The 13,456-nt window shown below is 31.7% G+C and overlaps 1 protein-coding gene across 1 annotated transcript in view; it reads right to left on the bottom strand.

Moving 5' to 3' along the window:
* The window catches only part of LOC143084164 (uncharacterized), a 40,806-nt gene that overhangs the window by 13,105 nt on the left and 14,245 nt on the right, over positions 1-13,456 (bottom strand). Inside the window, exons 12-21 of the mRNA XM_076260571.1 lie at positions 11,375-11,467; positions 8,745-8,915; positions 7,868-7,984; positions 6,428-6,505; positions 5,500-5,616; positions 4,898-5,004; positions 4,417-4,498; positions 3,224-3,307; positions 2,544-2,626; positions 1,893-1,923 (exon numbers count right to left, since the gene is read on the bottom strand). Of these exons, the coding sequence (XP_076116686.1) occupies positions 1,893-1,923; positions 2,544-2,626; positions 3,224-3,307; positions 4,417-4,498; positions 4,898-5,004; positions 5,500-5,616; positions 6,428-6,505; positions 7,868-7,984; positions 8,745-8,915; positions 11,375-11,467 (963 nt within the window). The remainder of the gene's footprint in view (positions 1-1,892; positions 1,924-2,543; positions 2,627-3,223; positions 3,308-4,416; positions 4,499-4,897; positions 5,005-5,499; positions 5,617-6,427; positions 6,506-7,867; positions 7,985-8,744; positions 8,916-11,374; positions 11,468-13,456) is intronic.

The following is a 13,456-nucleotide window of genomic DNA, read 5'->3' as shown; positions in this document are numbered from 1 at the left end:
GAACGAACATTTTAATGTTTCCATATGTGAATGCATATGTATGGATGATCGCTTTGGGTAAAATAGCCGTTATGTTAGATAGTCCGATAGCAGAATAAATAAGACTGGCAACTTTTCTAATTTTGTTTTTCGACGTCCTGTATTCCTTGCAATAAATAACAATAACAAAAACGCTTGTTATAATCACTATTATAGCAGCTATAGGAATTACATAACAGTCAATGATTCTTGTCCAAGAATGGTGATACCCTCGGACTTCGCTTAAAACACCTTTCTCCATCAGTTTCAACTTAAAGCTGACTTGTGTTGATAAATATGTGTGCAATTAGTATTCCTCGAAACAGCTAACTGTTTTGTCTTCCATTATTCATATATTCTATGAGATACATTTGACAATGTTTGTCTTAAAGGATGTCCATATAAAATCTTTTAACAGTTTATAAATTAATAGATCCTTCATATGCGTGTTGATGTCTATCATATAATTGACTAAAGACAAAACAGGTCAAATCTTCGGAAAATTAGTACTGACGAGAATACATCATTTAAGATGGATTAACAATTTTGATGGAACAAATATGAAAAATATCAAGAATATTGTAAATAAGTTATATATCTTATTTGATCTGAATATCCCATGCAATATCTATGAATAAGAAATGTAACTAGTGTAAAAAGGACAAACGCATGAGCTGTGAATTATTTGTTGAGAATCCTTAGTAAGTTCGCTTTGATGAAATAACTTAAGAAGAAAATTTAAAGATATTAATGTGAAATCGTGATAAATAGACTTTCAGGTTTTATCAGAAACGGACAGGTATTTATATTAAGCTTTCTCTGACATCGTGCAATAGCTAATTAGAAGTATGAAATAAATTTTAAATAGTGCAAGTCTGAACAATCTTAACACCAAATGCCAAAAAATGCCCCCACAAATGTTGATTTCAAAGTACACATGTTTAAGCGATAAACGGTTTATATATTTTGCTTTCGGAACATTTAAGCTTGACTGTCTCTAATTAAAGTTAAATGAATATTTCAGAAACACGTGTCATTCACATTGCAATTGGTATCATTTGCTAATTTATAAATGGCACCACCTTTGGCATTGACAAAATGAGAGTCTTGGTGGGGGTTTAGGATCTCATTTTTTATAATAAAATTAATAAGACTTAATTCTACTTTTGTTTGCCAATTATTCAATTCTCTTTTTTAATGTTCAGCACATGTTCTTCATCCAATTTTCGTTTGCTCATTATTTTCTCATCTTTCGACATTTTTCTCTGTTCTTAATTTGTTCTCCCTTTCATTCTCTAAAATATGTAAACACTTTTCAGTTGTTCCAAAACATCGATGTAACTAAGTGATTGCCTGCGAAAGTGCAGGACAAAGAAATGTTGTGTCTTTGTTTTCATGTGATTACATAGTCGCTTACAAAAGATTGATACAAATACAAATTCATCAGGGACAGGGTCCCGTTTTTATATAAAAATAGGAAATATCGAGAACACATCATTTCGTATGTTTCGAAATGTAAAATAAGCATGTATGACGTCCATTCTCACTGAACTAGTATATATATTTGTTTATGGGCCAGCTGAAGGACTCCTCCAGGTGCGGTAGTTTCTTGCTGCATTGAAGACCTATTGGTGACCTTCTGCTGTTGTCTGTTCTATGGTCGGGTTGTTGTCTCTTTAACACATTCCCCATTTCCATTCTCAATTGTATTTCCAGAGTGTAAATTGTTTGCTTTTAAATTGTCGACGTCCAACTTCATTTATTTTTATTATTGATACAGATATAGAGAGGAATAAAATAATAAAATGAAAATACAACTGTATTGTCATCCGGTTAGAATAAGTGGTAAAAGAAAAAGTCCCTTAGAATTTTGCATGGAATGGATACTCTTGATGCCCACTTGCCCTGCAATAGAATATGATCAGTTAGTGTTATAGTATATGCAAATAAGAATAAAAGAAACACATGACTTATTTTGCTTAAAAGGATCACTTCAAACGGAGTTTTTTTGAAATTTTGAAAGAATGCTTAAAACCCTTATTCTGATAGTAAAGAGGACTTGGTAAAAAGTTTGTCGATGACTTTATACAACTAATTGAATACAGGGGACAAATGATCAGATGATAAAAAATAGTATATTGATTTATATGATAGATGTATTTGTGTACTCTACAAAAGAAGAAATCGTCAATTGCAAAATAAGAAAGAATAGTTTGCTTCATCGAAACAAAGACAAAGTACAATAGACAATGGGGAACCTGTCACAAGATAAGAGAAACTTGACCATCTGATGACCTCTAGTTGTATTGGAATGCTATCTTTTGCGACTTTGTTAGTAATGTTGTGTGATTGCTTATTAAATTAACAGAAAGAACGATTGTATGATTACAAAAAAGAAGAATCAATAATTGCTGCATATGATTTTGTCATCAAACGATATTATTAAGTTTTTGAATTTGGAAGGGTAATGTAGCAAAGAAAAAGAAATACACTTTTTTATGATGAAAATACATATTGAACCTTACCACTTCTCTGTAAATAAACGGGGATGTTTATCTAATGTCCATATTTGTTCCATCTCGTCTGGTGACAACGAAAAAGGGAACACCTGAAGAAGATAACTCTAATATTTTTTTTTCTGAAAGTATGATAAGAAGTAAAATAAATGTCGATAGGTTTCTACTGTCTTGTTCATGAGGATAAAATTATTTTGAATTGCGAATTGATCATTGAAGTGCATTTTAAAAAGGAAATATATTTGTACAATATATGTTCTGATTCCTGTGATAAGTGAGCTCGATAAATGAATACAAGAAACTGTGAAATCAGTAATAGACATTTTCTATAAAAAAAAATCTTAACTGATTTAAGAAAAACAAATTACTACAAAGATGCTTTGATCTAAAAAAAAAAAAAAAAAAAAAAACTGACAGTATATAAAACATTTTGGTAGAAAACACGTATTTGAAATTCGATTTGTGAGCTAAACTGTAATTTACTTTGATTTTATTACCTATAAAAATGGTTATACGATTACAGAACTTAATTTTTAAATGCAATATAAATGTGTGAGTAATTGTCCATGCTTTTCATACGAAGGATTTAGACACAAAAATTGTTTCATGACAATTCAACACATCCGTTGTGTCACTGGCACTCCCATATCTTCAATCTTAAACATTTTGATCTTACATGATCTACTCACATCAAAATTCTCCTTGATTCTAGACGGAGTAACTGATTTTGGAATCACAATGATATTGCGCTGTAATATGAATCTCAAAACAACCTGCAAAAAATATACAATTGATATTGGATCTGCTTATTCTGTATTTTTTAGATCATTATTTTTATATCTAACATACTCGTCCACTTTAACAATTAAAATCACACGTGGAAGCTCGAGTGAGGAATGTCAAGGGATCGTATCTCTCCACTAAGCCCGTAACCTTGATATTTCAGACTAACGCATACTGTTAATGTTACAATACTGTCTCGGGTGGAGGTAACATATTAAACGTCTAAACCCGCTACATTTGTATGCACCTGTCCTAAGTCCGGAGCTTGTTGTTCAGTGCTTGTCGTTTGTTATGTGGTTTTCCTGTTTGCATACTTTCACACTAGTCATTATGGGACCCTTTATAGCTTTCTGTTAGGTGTGAGCCAATGTTCCATGTTGAAAGGCGTACTTTGACCTGTACTTGTTTTATTTTTTACACATTTTTACTTGAATGGAGAGTTGTCTCATTGACACTCATACCACATCTTCTTATATATACAGTGGGTTCCGCTAGGATAATGTGTCTGAGTATGGGTGTCATGTCTTCATTTAAATTATTATCACTTTGTGAGCCAGCCCATTATTGCTTGTACAAAGAAGGACTCATATTCATATCGCACAAACATGATATGCATGTTATTTTAGCCTCTTTTTAATTTTTTGTATTCAAACATCACTGAGTCTGTTGTCGAAGAAACTCGCGGATGGCATGCACAACTAATGTCACGGTATCAATGATAATGATGAGTTTATTCACGTAAGATTTTCTGAAACGTATTATATTTAAAATCGTCCGATTTGTTTGGCATATAATATATCAGCTGAAAATAGGAATTTCATAATACGTTTTTGGTTCTTAAATTTTCTATAGATTTTTTTTGTAATTTACTCTAAAATAACGTTCAAATTCCAAATATTATACTAGATATTAGTTTGTACATATAAAACTCCTAAACTGTGATACCATTGCTGTGTTTTTCCTCAGGAATCAGCCTTTATAAATGGCAGTACTAAAAATAATATTTTATAATATTGCTATAGCTGTCTTAATTTGATAGCTTATATTGCATTTTTTTTGGTAATTAATTCTCCTCGCCCTGAATCATAATTCATTTTACCTGGGCTATGGTTTTGCCTTTCTTCTGAGCAATATCCTTAAGAACAGGTTCGTCAAATATACTGGGTTCTTTCCCCGTTCGCCTATATTATGAATATAAACTTTCAACTATTTAAGTTCTGCATATTTTTTAATTTCAAATGAGATATATATTGACATACAAGTAATCACTAATTCGGGGTTATTATAGTTACTTTTCATGCATGACCCTCACTATTAAAAGGTCATAATGTTATTTATCTAAGTATGACCAGCACAAAATTAAAATGCGCGCGTTTGTGTTGTTTATATTTCACGTAACAACACATTGATTTTATAAGTTCTTAAACGATTTAATAAAAGTTCAATGTCAATATCTAATTTCTTTTAACAAAAAAATGTTCTATCAATCAGATAATTTATTTCTATATCACCGGTCTATCTCTAATTGTAGTTATATTATGTTATCATGGAAAACAGTTTGCATGGACCATGTTACCTACAAAGGACTATCTGGGTTCGCTAGAGGTGCATAAGCCGTAACTGTTATGCCTTTTGACAAGCAGAAATCCACAAGCTTTCGGTTTGAGAAATAAGGATGTATTTCCACCTACAAACAAAATTCTTATATTAATATATGACATACAAATCTTGGTGTACTGTTAATTGTCATTTTTGGCAAAAAATGCCTTTACTGCTTTAATGTTTCTATATTTTAACATAATCAAAATTCTTATTTAAAGGCATTTAAGTAATAACTTTACATCTGCATTTTGCGGCTGTCCCAAGTCATGAATCTCTTGCCTTTGTTAGACTTGTATGCTTTGTTTTATAGTTGTTTTTTTTAATTCTGGTTCATTTATAATTTTCTTAGTATAGCAGTACGTTCATTTTCGCTAAACTTGTACATACTTTTTGTTTTGGGAATCAGCTGAAACCTGCCTCTGGTTGCGTGATTTTCTCGCTGTGTTGAAAACCCGTTGGTGACCTTGGGTTCCCCGGGCTCTTTAGTTGGGCTCTTGTCCTTTTGCATATTCCATTCTCAATTTTATTGTATGTTATCAATAAAAAAGACCAACATTTCCGGATTAGATTCCAACCTTACCTGTAGATTACATGGTTTTATCCGGGCACTATGTAGAATACGTTCTATCTGTGTCTTGTTAAAGTTAGACAATCCTATATTCTCTGCCATGCCGGCATCAACTAATTCTTCCATGCCCTGCAAGTTCATAAGTTTAAAGGGAAAGATGATATAGAAATTAGGAATTGTAAAAAAAAATGAAAAAAGATCGAAGTTGCAAGTATCGACTATAAAACGATTTCGAAAATGAAGTCGTAAATATCAATGAATTTCACATGTAAACTTAGCCGTTCACAAAAAAAAAAACACGATATTCGAATTGTTTTAGAAGCCTTAAAATGTATTTGATATATACCAATATTTTGAGGAGAGATGATTGAAATATATCTACAATCGTAAGATAGAATTAAAAGTAATACTAAGTGAAATCTGTATATTGATTCATCGCAAAATATTGAAAAGATAAACAACATATGCATCTAAAAAAAACAAGAGAAAATTGACTTTAAAAAGTTTTTCTACTTTTTAAATTTTTCAATGAGAATTATGTAAAAAGAAATAGGTTCTTTGTTTCAAGAGGATGGAGATATTTCTATTATAAACCATTCTTAATCAATAATATCGGATTAAAATTATTTTGTTTATTTCATGTTACACGACAGCTGGTTCTTTGATTTAGAAGAGATATTTCTATGACTATGATAAAAGAGGGACGAAAGATACCAAAGGGACAGTCAAACTCATAAATCTAAAACAAACTGACAACGCCATGGCTAAAAATGAAAAAGACAAACAGAAAAACAATAGTACACAAGACACAACATAGAAAACTAAAGAATAAACAACACGAACCCCATTATATTTCATAATTCCAAAATATCAGGTTTTTTTCATATATCAACATCGTTATGTCCTGTGGTCTTAGAAATGCAAGCACAGTGAACTATACCTTCCATGTATCCACTATGTCGTGATTCTCAAACATAAACTGGTCATTCTTATCTTTGGGAAGCAAATCATCTCCGTCCTAAAATGAAGAAAAACTAATGATTTATCACTTGAATAAATTTCTGCCGTACAAGACAAACATTTTATGATTTAGCAATGAAAAATGATCAGAAAATTCAATGAATTCAAATATACAAATCAAATATTTTCCTCTCATTATATCCAGCCTTATAGCAAAATGATTTGATAATAAAAATGAGAATGAAAATGGGTTATTGTCTAAGAGACAACAACCCAACAAGAGTAAATGCAGCACAAGGCCACCATTTTCTCATCAACACAGCGAGAAAATCCCACATCCGTATGCCAGCTTCAGCTGTCCCCGATGCTAAAATGTTTAGTGAAGATATAAAAATATTTTCATTTGAAAATAATCCACGAACAGATAAGCTTTGTGCCGTGTGGTGTAATAAAATATTTCTTTCTAGAGAAATGAAGAAATCGAAAGCCTTGTACTGATATACGAACGTAGTATAAATGAATAACCTGACCGTTCTACGGCAAAGAAAATCAGACGTCACCTCATAACAAATATGTAAACACACACATATATGCACACGCATGGTATTGTTGTGATGAAAGTCGATGAAATCAAAACTAGTAACTTTGTATAGAACTAAAATGTGTTTAAATATAAAAAAAAAGAAGATGTGATGTGATTGCCAATGAGACAACTCTTCACAAAGACAAAATGACACAGAAAATAATAACTACAGGTCCCCGAATGGCTTTTAAAAATGAGCAAAGCCCATACCTAATAGTCATCAAAAAAGGCCCAGATTGACAAATGTAAAACAATTCCAAAGAAAACACTAAACTGTCTTAGTTATGTACACAAACATATGAACGAAAACAAATATGTAATAAAATTAACGGTACCAATTTTCCTGCACCAGATGCGCATTTCGACAATACATGTCTCTTCAGTGATGCTCGTGGCCAAAATATTTGAAATCCAAAGCTTATATAAAAGATGAGGAGCTATAATCCAAAAGGTCCAAAAAGTATAGCCAAATCCGTGAAAGGAATCAGAGCTTTGCATGAGGGAGATACATTCCTTAATTTATAATAATTTCTATCATTTTGTAACAGTAAATTTTTGTGAAATCGACTACAATAACATAGCAACAATCGACAGCCACTGAAATATTGTAGTCGATTTCACAAAAATACTTAGATTGATCGTGCGTCATGAACAGTTCAGTATACTTACGATCACTATGTTTTTTTTTTGTTTTTTTTTTTTTTTTTGGTGAAATCGATTCCAGCTGGTTCTTGACCTGGGATATGCGCATACAAACAGAATGTGGAGGGGTTACAACAATGAAAGTTTTTAACGACTTTGACATTAAAGTATTTCAACATAATTTTAAGTACTTACCTTAAGTGAAATTGGCCAATGAACGAGTAGTAGCTGAACACAGTCGACTTTAAGATTATCCAATGATTTCTGGAAATTTTCTTTAATATGTTGTCGATTGTGATGTGTATCCCATAGCTGAAAAGTTGTTGATATTTGATTGACTTTATATATGGTTTAACGTCCAGTGTAAAGTTATGAAATTAAAGTTAACGGTTCCAATCAAAAAATTTAAATATTTTGGTATTGTTAGTATTTACAAAATTCAAATAATTCACAATGTTAGTAAACTCATTATTTCAACACAGAAACGCCATACCATATTAAAATGAATCGTGTCCGTTTTAAAAGTCAAAGTACCTTACAGTTTGGTATTGGGAATTTTGTAGATTTTTTGGGGAAATGTATCATTTATGACTTAGATAATCTATACTGCATATGACGTATCTTTGATACATCAATAACTCAATGTTCGACTTATTTAAAACTTAACAAAGATAACACTGTAGTATTTATGTCGATAATTAATTGCATCATTTCCTTGTCTTGTTTTCTAAGATGAGTGTGTCCTTATAATTTTTTTAATGCAAACTATTGAATTAAAACGGGTTTCAATCTGTTATCTCACTAAGTAAGCGTTTGCAGTACATGTTATCATAATGCAGATTATTCCGAGTTAATGTGGAGGCTATCCATAATTAATTCAAATTAGATTTTCTCCAGCTGGGATTCATGTCCACAGAGATCATCAATGCATCATGTTTTCTATTCTAAAACAAAAATGTAAAAAATAGAAAGAGACGGAAGATGAAAAGGCGTCATGAAACACTCGTTAGAAAATTGACAACGCCATGGCTGGGTAGCAAACTCTTTTTAAAAATTGTGTCAAGCTTCCTACCTTTGTCGTGATAAAGATTTCTTTTTTATCTTTAATTGTATTGTCATCTAACTTGGCCTGTATACCATCTCCTACTTCCTTCTCGTTTAAATACACATGGGCACAATCAACACTTCTGTATCCTATATCTATAGCATACTTCACTGCATCCCTAACTGAACCAGGTCCACCCTGATTGAAAGTTAAAACTATTATTTAACGGTATATTTCAGTTTTTTGTGAGCATGTATCTTAAGGTTCATCATAACAAATAGACTAATATTACTGTACTTGCACCTCAAAAACTATTCAACACTAACTTTTGCAGTTTGAAAAGTTTAAAGGCTTGACAACAACTAGATATATATAAGTTAAGAGCATTTTGTGTTTCATGAAGATTAAATCTTTTTTGGATTTTGATTGGTATATTTTTTCGTTCCTGCTATTGTTGTAAAAATTAAAACAAATAAAGGCAACAGTATACCGCTGTTCAAAAGTAATATATCGATTGAGAGAAAATAAATCCGGGTTACAAATTTAAACAGAGGGAAACACATTAACCATAAAAGGAAAACAACGAAACAACAGAAACACTGAATAGCAACAAAAAAAATATTGACAATGCAACACGCACAAACACGAACTATAAGATAACAATTCCCCATTTCTGACTTTGTACAGGAGATTTAAAGAAAAATGGTGGGTTGAACCTAGATTTGTGGCTAGCCAAACCTCGCGCTTTTATGGCAATGTTAAATATAACACTATAATGACAACATTACATGTCAGGAGTACAGTACAACTGCAAGAACATTCAGAACAGAGAAATACACAAATAAACAATACATATCCATTCTCAAGTTAAATAGGATATTTTGACATGCTAACCACAGAATAAAAACGAACACGTAAATTAAACTAGTATAGCACACAAAAAAATCACAAAAGAACCACGAGCTGTCAGTCACACGACTGGATCATTGTCACAAAAGTCACAGGTAAATTTATAAAATTTGGATATAAATCAAGATTAAGTTTGTAATTATGTTATTTGATGAATTTTATAACAATTAATTGTATTATCTAGCTATGTAGGTATTTCTCCCAAATCAAAACATAAAACAAAGAAATCTTGTGCATTATAAATGAACTGGATGATTAATTTTCTTTACATTTGCATACGAATAGAAAATTAAAAAAAAAATAGAATTACAACTACAAACGATAACATGGATAAGACATTTAACAATATTCGATCTGAATTATAAATACAATATCATAACTTAATATATGCAAGTTGAATGAACAAATACCGTGACACGTCTTGCAGCAATGCAATTTCACATTCAGCATAACAGTAATATTCGAAAGTAGGTCATGTTTGGTACTTAAAAGACCAGACCAAACTTTAACTCAACTATTGTTGTGTAGCAATCTATTGTCCTTCTATTGTCCATCCCAATTAAGGACAATCAATACAATGCAATACAGTTGTTACTTGCCAGGGAGCATCATAAAGATTTACCCAACTTAGTTTATTTTTACATTTTCTGCAGAAACAGAAAAAAATGACCATCAAAATTCAGAAATGATTCTTTCTTTCTGAAACACAAAATGCATTGAACTTTTATATATTTAGTGAATGCCATGCCTTAAATATTTCATAACTGAACAGGTAAGTCAGACTCTGTACAAAGTAGTTTTTTGAGGTGAAAATACAGCCGCATTTGTTCATTTGTTATGATGAACCTGAAAAATTCGTAAGGGTTCCTGGGAACCCAGTGTCTCGCCTTCTTTTGCTGTTAATAGCAGGCTCAACAAAAATACGGAAAAAATAAGTTAAAATATATATATTCCTCTCGATACTATCTTTTAATATATACGACGCTTCTGTTCAAGTTTGGTATAAATCAAGGACACTTTATGGATCTAATAAATGTTATAAAATCTTTAACCACAGAGTGAATGTAATGTTTCCTGGCAGAAAAACAAATCACTATAATTAAATGGGTTTTTTTTTTACAAAATTTACTTCTGGCAGCTATCTTATGATCATAAACAAGCTTCTGTCCATTTTTGGAACAAAGCCAGGAACGTTTAAGAAAGCTATTAAAATTTAAAAACTTTAACAACAGAGTGAAGTAATGTTTGCTGGCAAAAAAAAACGAAGTCTATTTATAAGTAAAATACGACAAAATTATTTTTTTTTAATTTACTTCTAGATACTATCTTATGATCATAAACAAGCTTCTGTCCAAGTTTGGTAGACATCCAGAATATTTTAAGAAAGTTATTAAAATTTCAAAAATCTTGAACCACAAAGTTTGTTAACGACGGAATGTAGGATCGCTTTGTCTCGCTTTTTCGACTAAAGTCGAAGGCTCGACAACAATTATATTTAAAAAAAAAATATAAGCTATGTAAATGTTCATTTGCAAAAAAGTATTCGGTGAACTATAAAATGCTTGTTATATCTGTTTCGTAGATTCACTCATAAATCATGTAAATACTGACAGTATTACGTAACTATCTATATCAGAGCTTGATGATTAAAGAAATCTATAAATAGAATACTTGAACTTAACATTAAAAGTAGCTAGTACTGTTTATTGTACAAACATTTGTTGATGCATACATGCATATGTACGTACCGTTACATTATGGGTTCCTAATCCAATTACAGGATATTTTGTTCCATTTGGTAAAATAGCAAACTGTGCAATGCCAGAACTCATTCTTTTGTTCTACTTGCATCCAAATCTTTCAATGTATGTCAAATTTTATCTACGAGTGTCTGTCGGTATTACAAACATTTGTCAACTTTAAACTTTCGACTTATCACAGATAGTGATGTTTCAATTTGAAAAAGTTTTGTACGCGCCATGTTCAGGGGCGGATCCAGCCATTTTAAAAAGGGGGGTTCCCAACCCAGGACAAAGGTGGGGGGTTCCAACTATATGTCCCCATTCAAATGCATTGATCAGCCAAAAACAAACCCTGATCCCTCCCCCCCCCTTGATCCGCCAATGATGTTTGTCCGAATTTATCTTTATTTTTGCCATTTTGGTTTTTCCAGTCCTTAAACTTTTGTATCAGGTGTTAGACTTTCAAATATTTTGGCCACACTCATCACATGCAGAGATATTAATTTCCGAAATGCGCATATGGTACAAAATGATTAATATTGTGAGTTATAATCAATGATATTGAATATAGCTGAGGCATATTTAGATCGTTTAAAACAAAGATTTGATCACATTAGATATTTTTATGTAAATTGTCTCTACACAGGCAAATTTCACTCACATCAATTTCACGTGAATTTAAATTCATGTGAATCTCACGTGAAATTCACGTGAATTTCACCTCAAACGAGCTTATACGTGAAACTCACGTGAAATCAGTTTTTGTGAGTTTCACGTGAATCTCATGTGAAACTCATGTGAATTTCAAACAAAAAGGTAAAACATGCTACACAGAAGAACAAGTGGTCAGTATGCTGGAGTTTCTTATCGACAACATATTTGTTGAGTTTGGAGGTAGACTTTTCCAACAAATTGTCGGCATTCCTATGGGAACAAACTGTACGCATCTTCTTGCCGACCTCTTCTTACTTTTCTTATGAATCGGAGTTCCTCCAGACACTTGTCAAAAACAAGAGGATCAAAGAAGCCAGATTATTCAATTTCACTTTCAGATATATTGATGATGTTCTTTCCATAAACAATCCGAACTTTTCTGATTGGGTTTCATTAACATATCCCCCAGATAAATTTCTTAGAGATTAAAGAAACAACAGACACGGCTTCCTCCGCCTCATTTTTAGACTTATATCTCGAATTTGACTTACACAGTCATCTCAGTACCAGAATCTATGACAAACGAGACGATTTTTATTTTGAAATTATAAATTTCCCCCACCTTAGTAGCAATATACCAACTTCACCTGCATATGGGATATTTTTTCCCAACTTATTCGATATTCAAGAGCTTGCAGCTCCTACTCAGACTTTGTTAAACGTCATCAGTGTCTGAATAGAAGGTTAATGAACCAGGGGTATGTCAAAGAACGTCTCGTCCTTTTTCTAAAAAAGTTCATCTGAAGGTACCAAGACCTTGTTGATAAATATTCCGTATCAACTTCAGAAATAATACACGATGGTCTTGATGTATAGATTCTGAGTACTGATGTTGTTTATCATCTTAACAACGTGTTTTATAGTTCTTTCCTTTGTCTTTGTTCTATTATTAATATTACTTTTACTGTTAAATGGTTTTATATGATATCCGTTTGACGTGGCTCGGCACTTGTACATCTCGTCAATGTGTTTGTAGTGTCTTTCAATTTTTGGTGTCGTGCTTTGTATATCAATGAATGTGTTTGTAGATAGATGTTTTTGTTTTCTGTTGAATTGTTCCTTTTAAAATTGTTATACGATGATGACTGGTAGTGGAATTAACTATTTGTGGATTCTTATAAATTCTATATATAACTTTTGGACTATTTTCAATCTCGGTTTATTTCTGATATTTATTCTTACATACTTCTGATTTTTTAACCCTAGGCTATATGCTAACATTGCCTATGTAAATTTTAAAATTGTTTGCATGGACATTGAACAACAAATTTATGTGACGTATTAAAAACTTTCTGACGTCAGACACTCAAATCAATGAATGTGTTTGTAGATGTTTTTGTGTTCTGTTAAATTGTTCCTTTTAAAATTGTTATA

Source organism: Mytilus galloprovincialis, chromosome 7 (assembly GCF_965363235.1).
Source record: "Mytilus galloprovincialis chromosome 7, xbMytGall1.hap1.1, whole genome shotgun sequence".
Taxonomy (NCBI): domain Eukaryota; kingdom Metazoa; phylum Mollusca; class Bivalvia; order Mytilida; family Mytilidae; genus Mytilus; species Mytilus galloprovincialis.
Note: the sequence above shows the minus strand (reverse complement) of the source record. Positions and strands in the feature narration are given on the sequence as shown.